The 11,141-nt window shown below is 34.2% G+C and overlaps 1 protein-coding gene across 2 annotated transcripts; it reads right to left on the minus strand.

The window, feature by feature from the left end:
* Positions 1 to 3,743: 3,743 nt before the first annotated feature.
* On the minus strand, positions 3,744 to 8,514 carry LOC105198560 (probable ATP-dependent RNA helicase DDX28). Of its 2 annotated transcripts, XM_039449539.1 has the most exons (8): positions 7,944 to 8,514; positions 7,652 to 7,867; positions 6,845 to 7,183; positions 6,523 to 6,780; positions 6,323 to 6,436; positions 5,844 to 6,235; positions 5,439 to 5,691; positions 3,744 to 4,363 (listed from the first exon to the last, which is right to left on the minus strand). In XM_039449539.1, exons 1-7 carry the CDS (start codon positions 8,013 to 8,015, stop codon positions 5,457 to 5,459), a joined length of 1,626 nt encoding a protein of 541 aa, XP_039305473.1. In that variant the 5' UTR covers positions 8,016 to 8,514; the 3' UTR covers positions 3,744 to 4,363; positions 5,439 to 5,456. The 2 variants fall into 2 exon arrangements, with proteins under 2 accessions (XP_039305473.1, XP_011163610.2); XM_011165308.3 differs by lacking the exon at positions 3,744 to 4,363 and having other exon boundaries at positions 5,408 to 5,691; positions 7,944 to 8,513.
* Between the last annotated feature and the right edge of the window lie 2,627 nt (positions 8,515 to 11,141).

The raw sequence follows: 11,141 nt of genomic DNA on the forward strand, positions 1-11,141 counted from the left end.
ACGCAAATTCTGTAATAATTATTGTAATTAATTTTGTTAACATGCAAGTTGCAATATTTGCAATATTATAACTAGATAATTGATTTGTCACATTCGATACTAGAATATTGTAATTTAATATTCTGTATTAGGTATCTATTTAAATTATAAATACCGAATAATTAATAAGCATGAAATATCAAAGTAACTGATTAAAATAAAATATCAAATAATTATATAGTAATATTGATAATAAACGCTCTCTCATTGCACTCTGAAAGCAAGATCGCAAATCGATGCGCCAATTATAAGCGCAAAACGCAACGTAATTGTTTTAAACCGTAATAAATAGCTCGTTAGCTCGTTATTTCTAACTAGCTGCGATTTTCACGCAATCAAAATGAGATTCCGGGATTCTTGATCCGGTTCCTGGCAAGCATGACTCAACGAAATGCCCGCCACGTCAAGATCAGACGCGCACGCACGATTTTCGCAGGAGGTTATTAAAATCAAATTAGAATGCAGTTGAACAAAAAATTGACTGGCGACGATCGAAATCAATTTACCTGTCCTGATGCACGCGTACTCGAAATTGTCACGTATAACGTTAATAATGGACCTGCGTTACCGAGAGTGGCAGACATTGGATATTAGCCGGAGAATTTCTATGACGACCTGTGTTTGTTAGAAAGAAAAATTAGTCACTAGTGTGAGACTAATTATTATGCAAATAGTAATATAACTTATTACACAGCAAATTGATGACCGGTATATTTAAGTCATGCTTTCGCTATATATCCCCGTAATTGCAATTTTGTGAAGTTAACACTTTGTTTCTAAAACTTGTACATAATTAATGGAATTCTTTCTCTTTTTCTTCCCTATAAAAGATTTATAATTCATTAAGAAATAAGTTAATAATATTTTAATTCTAAAACTTTGAAATAATTAATAGAATTTTAAAATTGGTATGTTTATTTATGGTATAATTTTTTAATTAATCACTTCGCACTTATTTATTTGATAAAACTTAAAATTATGAATACTAATGACGAAAGTAGATGAAAAGACGAAGTTATTCTTTTTATCAAAATATTATAAGAAAAAATCAATCCTTGTCAAAAAATTCCAATTTTAAGATTCTATAATTATATAAATTATATAAGCATTTAAAAATTGACGTATTAAAATTAAGATATTTTGTAAAAGTTAGTATTAATAAGTACGTACAGATTTTTACTGAATTATTTTACCGAGTGATTTTCTACGTTCTATAAAAATACAGATTGCATTTCTACAGAGCGTTTCCAGGAATCGCGTCTTTTTTCTGGTTACGTACATAGCGTGCGTGTGTGAAACCACTGTTGGGTATCTCCGCGTAAACAATATATAACAATTCATGTCGACATGAAGACTTTGTAAGTCATCTTTCTACGCGTAATTTGTGCAAGCATAACGCTTGTTTCTGATTACAGCTTCTCATCAAAAGAACTTTATATATAATGATTTCCTAGTCGTTATACGGTACTGTATACCGTACGTTTCGTCAACATTCCTCTAACAGAAAAAAAAGAATTTTAATCGTGTAAAAATTAATAATGGATTATTTTCTCCTGTTTTATTTACGGAGTATTCTAGTTTAGAAAGCGAAAAAATGGTCTATTTTTGGAAAAAACTTTAAAATAAAACCAGAGTTGGGTAAGTTAATATATTTTTTTTAACTACATTAAGATAAATTTAATGGTTATAAAATTTAGTTACGTTAAAAGTTACACAAACAAAAAACTAATCAGTTTAAAGTTGCATTAATATTAAATTAAGTCAATTTTGAATTATTCATATTAAATTAAAAATAGTAAGCTTTTAAAGTTGGATAACTCAACAATTATAATATATGTAAATCAAACAAATTTAATATTTTATTTGTAAATTAAGTTTATATGATATAAGAAAAAATTATTTTTACGTGAGAATATATTTTCTCTTTTATACATTTTTTCCTTTTACATAGATAAATTTTTAACTTAGGAAAAAAGTTAATAAATTAAAGTTATGTGTTTCAAAAATAACTAATAGTTAAAAAGGTAAAAATTAAATCATTAAAAAATAACTAAGTTAAGTTAAAAGTTATTAACTTTTTAACTTTTTAACTTTATTATATATTTGAGTTTTTTAAATTAGTTACTACCCAACTCTGCATAAAATGGGACAACGCATCAAAGTCGGCGTCCGTCTCGAAGACCGCGTGCATCGTGAACTAGGTCTGGCTAAGATCAAAGAGAGGATCCCCCGGATGAACGCTGTATCGCTGCTCTGTACTGCCTCTGTTCCACATGTCACGCGGCCACCCACGCTAATTACTCCATTATCATTGCAACCGTCAACTACCGTCAACTCATCGCTCGCGTTTACTGTTTCTCGGTGGCGATGACAACGGTAGACCTAGACATAACTTTAATGACGGTGTACCGAAGGCGTGACCGTGTCGTACCCTTTCGGTGCGCGTGGACTGCTAACGACGCTCGTTAAATCGTGTACATAGCGGAAACTGCACGTCCGGGTATAAGCGGCTAAAGTTGATTTAACGCGAATTTCTCTGAGTGGGAATATCGAGAATCGGGCCATCAAATCGCTCGATTTATACAGCGCGACCCCGCTTATGATATAAACGATTCATGTCAGACAATACATTGGATAATTTCGTTAATCTCATTATCGTGCTTTATTGTGTTAGCTTTTCTTTTCATTTCTCAAACAACACACAAAGTCTGAAATCGGGTCATGAGACGTTTCAAAAGGCCCCCTCTTTTTTTTGTACAAAGATATGAAAAAGAAATTAATATTATTAATTATTTTAGAATGAAACAATAAGGAAATAAGATACGCGATGCGCGATTAAATTTTGGATGCCACAAACATGACGAAATAAATCTCTTATAGCGCTGGCTACATGACAAAAAGTAAAAGGATAAATTGTTTCGAAATTTTGTATACATACAGTTGAACGTAAATGCATCAAATAACATTAATTTTCAAAGTGTCGCACAATGCAAACTGCTACAATAAGCTAGGATGCGCCGTATTAGCCGCCGCATTCTTCCATTCTCCCCTACATCCGAATTCAACATGATGAATAGCTCATTTTGTATTTCAATTCATGTGAATCCAAAAATAATATAATGGATTCGTCCGAATTCAAAATGATGAATGGCGCATTTCGTATTTCAATCCAATATTTTCCAGTCAAAAAATTTTGAGTCCGAAATATTCTGGGACTCTAAATTGCGGATAAATTAAAATGAATTAACCATTACGATTCCATATTTAAAACGTTATCTCATCTCTGCCAACCTGAGTATCGAATCTGTTCATTTTTTTACCTATTTAAAATGGTTCAAAAAATCTCTAACAATTCACGAACATATTTTCAGCTTTCTAGAACAAATATTGAAACTTTAGAAAATAAAATGTAGTAATTAATTTAATAATCCATCAAATTTGCAAAAAACTTGTACGAACAAGAATCAATCGGACACGAAATCAAGGTAGTAGGGATAGCAGGGAAAGAATTAAGATGAATTAAAATAAATTGCTATTTTTAATTTAAATTTATTTTCGCTTGCTGGATTCACACGGCGGAACAAAATGCTAAATTTTATTGGATTTTGATCCAATTTAAATTATGATTATAGATTTATGTATATTCAAAGCAATCCTAAAAATCTTGAGCAAAACATGAATTGAGTGCTAAATTATTTCTAGAAAAAAATCAAGCACGAAAGATTACGACGTCTCTTGACACGATTGTGGACTTTTGTGTTATTTGGGGGAAAGAAAATAAAAAGCATAACGCAATAAAAGACAACGAGACCATCGAAATTATCACCGTATAAAAGCTCCTGGTTCTCTGACGTTGATCCTGAATTTATTTGCTACAGGAAATGATGGTTCGCGCTTATTCTGTTTACACGTTTCGTGAAGAACTGAACATTCGATACACGTGGTAATCCCTTGGCCTTCGTTTCATCGCCTCGGGACATCGTTACCCGGTCTCGCGGGACATCGAGGATCCTTCCGTGCGTTGCGGTGACACGATCCGGCGCACCCATCATCACCACGTGGCGCTGGCACGAACCGTCAGCACGTGCCGGGCGCGTTTAATCTCGCTAAAACCTAGCGCGAATAATAAACTGTCAGCAAACGACAACGGCCTAGACGCATGGTCTATACCATGGTTTAAGGGAGACCATTGCTATTTGCTACACGCGTGGGCGTCCACCATGTGGGAGTGCCACTACCGGACACGATGGGGGGGACATCAGTCGAACGGATGGACGATCGTGCCACATACGTATATGTGTGGGTCGTGGTTTCCTCCCTGGAACTGAAAGTTAGGATTCTGGAATTCAGGCGCGATAAAGGGAACCGCCGGGGACAGCGACGGGGCGAGGGATCAGGAGGGCATTCGGGCGTAGGACGTACGGCTCGATTAACTTCCTCATCTGACAAATACATTGACGTTGATAAGCGCGTCGCGTTGGAATTTCGTATTTCGTTGTAGAAACGGACGAAATTGCTTTCTCGGAGAGCAAATAGATCGAAATAAATTACGAGGACCCGGAAGAAAAATACGTGTAAAAAAGGTCAACGTATAATATTGACGTAGACTATATTAACCCTCCGTGGGCCAATCGGGGATTTAAAGATCTAGAATTTTTTATTTTGAATTATTTTGCCACCAATTCAAACACACACAAAAAAAGAGTGAAAATCATTTCGGGTCAAACAATAAAATTGTGAAATTGTATTCTAGAATGTTAGAAGAGTGTATCAGAATTCTTTGAGATTTTTTCGAGTTCAGAAACTCTTCCAAAAACATTATCAAGTATCAGTGACCCGGTTGCAAAGCAGCGAAAAAAAACGTTGAACCACGAAGATTTAATTAATCCGATCAGTCCGGATGAAGAAATTAATCAAGGTAGATAAGGTCTCTCGAAGAGATCAAACAAGGTAACAACATATTCGCTAATCAATCCCATTGAATGGCACTCCGGAGGTTTCCTCGTAAAGCACTAGCGCAGCTTAGAAGTTCTTGAGCAACTTGGGACGTAAGTTGTATGAAAAAAGAACATTATCTTGATGCAACTTGCATCTAGTTTATGGTAACTGCCCCAATTGTCACTTTAAGCACACAATAACAGTTCATAATTTTAATGTTCCTTATCACAAAAAAAAAAAAAAAAAAAACAATAAACTCCAATAAAAATGCATGATTTTCAAAAGAAAAGGAAATTTTCAGATTTTTTTTTCAGTAGTAAACATCTTGTAATATTACAATAAAAAAAAAACCAGCAGTAATTAGGACATTGTTAACCTATAGAATGACATCGAGTGTTCCTATAACTTTCGGATAGTAATTGAGACGAAATTATTTATTAATCAGTAAAACCTTTATTTACCCAATTGCGTAATACGATTCAGTACGGTATGCTAAACTCTTGCTGTATTTCTTGCTCTATTTTAGGTTGCGATACAAATGGTTGATAGTTGCTATCATCTTCTTTCGGCTTAAGAATATCGAATATCGGTATCGGTTTCATCTTCCGTATTGCTCTCTCTATCTTTTGCACTACAGCAATTTCACTCGGAGTGCTTATAAAACTGTCTACTCTGCAGTCCTTAACGCTACCGACTCTTCCGGTTCTGCCACATCTTTATAAAAAAAATTCATTAAGTATAATACATTAAATTATAAAAATTACGACAAAACGATTCGACAAAATCCTTGATGCACATCTCTAATAAACGTATATACATCAAATTAGTAAAATACATAATAAATAAAATAGATATTAGTTATATACCTGTGAATATAGTCGGCAGTTGAGGTTGGAAATTCGAAATTCAACACGTAACGTACCGTTACAGTGTCTAAACCCCTGGATCCAGCATTTGTAGTGCACAATACTCGGCACTTACCGTTTTTGAAACTGGCGTACTTATTTTGTCTCTCGTACAACTGCATGTCACCGTTTAAGACAACCGTTTGTATGTTGCAATTGTTCAGGAACATATTGACCCAATTGCAAGTGTTGTTGCTGTTGTTGAAAATAATTACTTGTTCTTTATTGGCCACTTTCGGTTTGATATACTTTAAGAGTTCGGTCGGTTTGTCGCTTGGTCCCACCCTTATAAATTTTTGCGGTACAAGAATGTGATGCAATTTATCCGAAACTACGTGTTCCAATGAATCTACCTGCAAAAAGATAAATGACCAATAAATAAATAATTTAATAAGTAATTAATGCAATTTTAATTATGGAATATTTTAACGTTGTCCTACATTTATAACATCCTCTAGAACTTCTGACATTCTCGAAGGCATTGTTGCAGACGCTAGTGTGAATTGGGCACCCATCGGTAGTTTGGTATCATTCGGATCTTGCACAAAGCCGAGCTAGAAATATTGTTACGCTTAGTTATGTGTGTCTTAATAGTAGGTGTCGACCAATTTTAAAAGGTTAAAAATATATGTAAACGTACTGGCACCCTTCTCAAGAATACTTGCAACTTTTCCTCAAAAGTTTCATGAAACAAAGCATCTGCTTCGTCCAATACAAGATGTCTGACCATATTCAATTTATAAATCCTGGTTGTACTTAATTTACTGATGACTCCGAAACTAGCTACAACGATGTCGACCTCTTCCATAGGTGGATCTAACATCATCTTTTTCGTTTTTCCACCAGTGATAGTTTTTGTACGAATACCAAGATACTGGCATATCTTTTTTGCTTCCAGCTGTATGGAGGCAAACATGTCATTTAAAGATTCATAAAAATCATTGTATGTTTGCAATACAAACCCCTATTTGAAATGCTAATTCTCGAGAAGGTGTCACAATCAACCCCAATGGAGCATTGTATCGAACTCCTGCTACTTCTTTCCATCGTAAAACTTCGTCTATCATAGGTAGAAGATAAGTTAATGTTTTTCCACAACCAGTTTCTGCAGCGATGACTGTATTAGAGCCATTTATTATCTTGGGTATCCCAATTTTTTGTATCTTTAAGGGTTTTGTTATATTATATCTTTTTAAGATGTCTACTAATTGTGGATTTAAACCAAAATGCACAAAAGAATTGTATGCTTCTTCCTCCTCATTTTCTTTTTTAAGTGATTCGTCATACGATTCTTTTGTAACCTAAAAATTTCAAAGTGTACATATTAAAATCAGGGTTGGTTATTTATACATAAAATATAAATAATTTACATTATGTATGTACAATATAAACTATATAAATTATATTTTACTTGTCATCAATGTAAATAATAACTTCTCGATATAAGATTCAGATTTCATCAGAAATAATGAAAATTATATTGTTTTTTAATTATTAATATTATTTATTCTTATTTCATTAATACTAAAGTCAAATATATTGACAATCTTGCAATTTAATTACTCTTTTCTGTATTGTGTTATCCAATTTATAATAATTTAAAATAATTTACATTGCTTGCATTATCTACATGAAAAAGCTTTGCGTAAACATAATGTAAGCAGTATGTAGATAATTCACATAATTTTGAAATGGCATAATTCTGATTAAAATCATAAAAAGAAAACGCAGAGGATATAATAATAAAAACTTAATAAATTATAACGTACATTTGTGAGAGGATATACAAAGAAATGATCCCCTTTAGACTTATAGTGATGCCATCCTTTGCTAACCAACGGTATTGGTTCATACTTGGAATACGTCTGCCCCTCATAAAAATTTAACTCTTTTCGTTTGCTAGAGATTATCGGCGTTCGTTCTTCTATTTTCTCTATTGGTGCCTTAACGGGCCTTGACAAACCTCTTTTTCTGGAAACTTTTCTCTGTGCAGGACATAGTTCAATATAAACATTTGTTCCTACATAATGAAATAAATAGGAAAACACATGTCATACTTACATAGCATCTTTGTAGCTGTGCAAACTGCACATATGCAGTTCTGTGACACAAATTACAAAATCTGGGAAACATTTTTTGACAATTCAATTGTACTGTATGTATACACAATTATCGAAAGCACGTGGTGCACTAGATCGCTCTTGAGAGCCGGTGACCAACAACAATATTTATTGATAGAGTCATATCATAAATGATGTGATAAACAGACGATTCATTCATAAAACGCAGAAAAAATAACTGTTTGAAAGATCGCGTGTTAAATATTTACTTTTCCTTTAATGCAATTGTTTTAGTCAATTTCGAGGTTATCGAGATGATAATGCAGTACGTCAGTTTCAAGTTTTAAAGGTGTTCTCTTATCTCATTCGCGAGGAGCATTTGATTGTATTGAAACTGTATGAAGACTATGAACAGATAAAGACTAAAAAAAGTGAAACAATCAACAAAGTATAAAAAATAGAATGACACAAGTTTGATTGCATGAGAATGATGAGAATAGCCATCACGGCCATGTCCACGATTTAGCTGATACGACTTGATACGATTTTTCGAGACGCCATACGCCATCTCTACACTCGGAAAGCACATCAATCGCGTCTGTTGGTACACCTGGCAAAGGGATGAGTGTCGAGAGCGCCTATACAAATTTTAAATTTTTCCTATCCTAACGGCTTATGCGCGATTTATTGAGTCGCAATTTATGCGAGCGCGATCAGGACGAGACACAAATACTGAAATGTAGGGGCGAATAAACAGTAGATACTCGTACAAATAAATTGACTCACCGTTCGCTGATCGCTCCGTCCAGCTCCGTCTCGTTGTCTCAGCCAGCCGCTTTCGAAGATCCAAGATCCTTCTCCTCTCGATTCATACTTGGCACAAACGCGCGACACTTGGTTTGTTTTCGGCACCCCTGGTACTCACGCTCATCGAAAACTCGAGATACGGGCAACGGAGAAAACGCGATGATTGAACGCGCGACGCGACTTTGTGCCATCCCGACCGATCATTGTCGTCTGAACAATACGAAGGATCCAAGATTCTCCTCACGAGGATTCGTCTTGATTCATATTGATTCATACTTGGCACGAACGCGCAAGCCTTCGTTTTCGGAACTCTCAAAACCCTCTTGGTGCTCACGCGTGTCGGAAACTCGGAATAAGAGGCAACGGAGAAACTACTTAATACGATTGAACGCGACACGACTTCGCACCATGCATTCGACACGACGGATGGACGGATGTCGGTACGAAGGCCGACACTTCACTTTCGGCAGTCAACGACACTCTCGAAACACTCGCTCGCATCAAACACTCGTGCGGGATGACGAGGATACGAGTTGAAATGCGCTGCGATGCACCGCGACCTTCCGCCGTGCTCCCTAACCGACCGACTGCTGGCATGCGTACTGCGTACTGCGTAGCGGCGTGACGTATGACTCACGTGACTAGCGCCTGCGCGCCGCTACCATCGCTACCACGCAGTCGGTCGGTACGTCGGTTAGGGGGGACGTGGGAAGATCGTGGCGCGTCGCGGCGCATTTCAACTTGTTTCAACTCGCATCCTCGTCGTCCCGTACGAGTTTTTGACGCGAGCGAGTGTTTCGAGAATTTCGTGGAGTGTCGGAAGTGAAGTAAATTGTCGGGCGTTCGTGCCAACATTCGTCGTCAATCGGATGCGATGTCTTGTGCGAAGTTATGTCGCGTTTAATCGTGTTTTGCATCTACTTCGCTGCCTCATATCCTGAGTTTCCGTCGCAGGAAGAAGATTATTGCAAGAAGCAAGTGCAAATCTTGCGAAGAAAATGCAAGGCTCAAGCTGAAGAAAAATATATTGATTATTTTAGATTGCCACCTCAATTATTTGATGAATTATTAAAATTAGTCGAACTTGTTATTACCAAAAAACAAGTAATTTGTGATCGACAATTATCTGATGATTAATAAAATTAATTAATTATTAATTAATTAATGAAATCTTGTTTTTCTTCGTGACAACACGTGAAAGACGAATACATGCGCAAAAGTTATTCTGCTAAAAAAGGAAAAAAAAACGGCTTAATCGACAGAATCTTCAACATTTCCAGTGCTGATAATGCAGACGCACATTGGTAAAGCTAAGTAATAGCGCGTACAGATGGCACAGCCTGTTCATTTCTGATGTTATAAAGTCGATTCATTCTTATGATTCTTGTAAATCTCTCTTACAACTTCCCAATGAGCAGACAATATTTTTTTAATGTTTTTTAAAATAAAACTTCATTAAAAAAACATTTAAAAAATATTGTCTGTTTCATTGAGTTGTTTTCTTGTTTTTCAACATTATCAGGTTGTAATATTTACATAGATATTTTGTATAAATACATAAAATATATTATATGTAAAATATCACCTATGTAAATTATAACTTGTAAATTATAAAAGATTCATATTTTGCCAAAAATATTGTAGTTAAATTAAGTTGGTATGAAAAAGCAAGAAATATTGTTTTTTTATACGGAAATATATTTTTTTCTTACAAGTTTTTCTTTTACATAATAGGTGAATTTTTAAGAAATTTAGGAAAAATATTAACAAGTTAAAGTTTATGAGTTTTAGAAATAACTAAAGTTAAAAATTTGACTGATTTAAAATTAACTAACAATGAGTTAAGTTAAAAATAATTAAAATTTTAATTTTATTATTTGACTTCTAACTACTTACTACTTAACTATGGATAATTACAAATATTAACATAAATAAAATTACATTAATAAAAAAAAAATTATTAATACAAACTTGTTGAATATTGAATACACGAGTAAATAATTATATAATGAGAAATGTTAAAATTGTAAAATTTCACATATTTTACAATAATATTTTAGAATATTATCTTTCTTTATATTAAACGTTGGTTTACCATGTTTCAAAGTAAGAATGCCATATTTTCTGGTGTATAATTGAAATATACAATAAAGAAAAATATGAGATTACTTGTGATTTTAAAGAAATCACAAAACTGGGACATTTACTTTGTAAATATCTTACTAATGCCATTTATTTAATTTATTTTATCATCAGTAATTATTCCTTGAGTTTACGGACATGTTCGTGTAAACATTAATTATAAGCAAATCGGAGCGACTGTTATCACTTTATCAGTGGCAATACTTGATTTAAAATGATAAATAAGGTAACAAGAATATTTAAAAAATTT

Source organism: Solenopsis invicta, chromosome 5 (genome assembly GCF_016802725.1).
Source record: "Solenopsis invicta isolate M01_SB chromosome 5, UNIL_Sinv_3.0, whole genome shotgun sequence".
NCBI lineage: Eukaryota > Metazoa > Arthropoda > Insecta > Hymenoptera > Formicidae > Solenopsis > Solenopsis invicta.

Excerpts from the sequence above, each read along its gene's own strand:
- LOC105198560 (XM_039449539.1), bottom strand. The coding sequence starts at position 8,015 with ATGTTTCCCAGATTTTGTAATTTGTGTCACAGAACTGCATATGTGCAG. Across the intron at positions 7,184-7,651 it reads TTGTATATCCTCTCACAAAT|GTTACAAAAGAATCGTATGA; the intron begins GTACGTTATAAT and ends TGAAATTTTTAG. Across the intron at positions 6,437-6,522 it reads TATTCTTGAGAAGGGTGCCA|CTCGGCTTTGTGCAAGATCC; the intron begins GTACGTTTACAT and ends CAATATTTCTAG.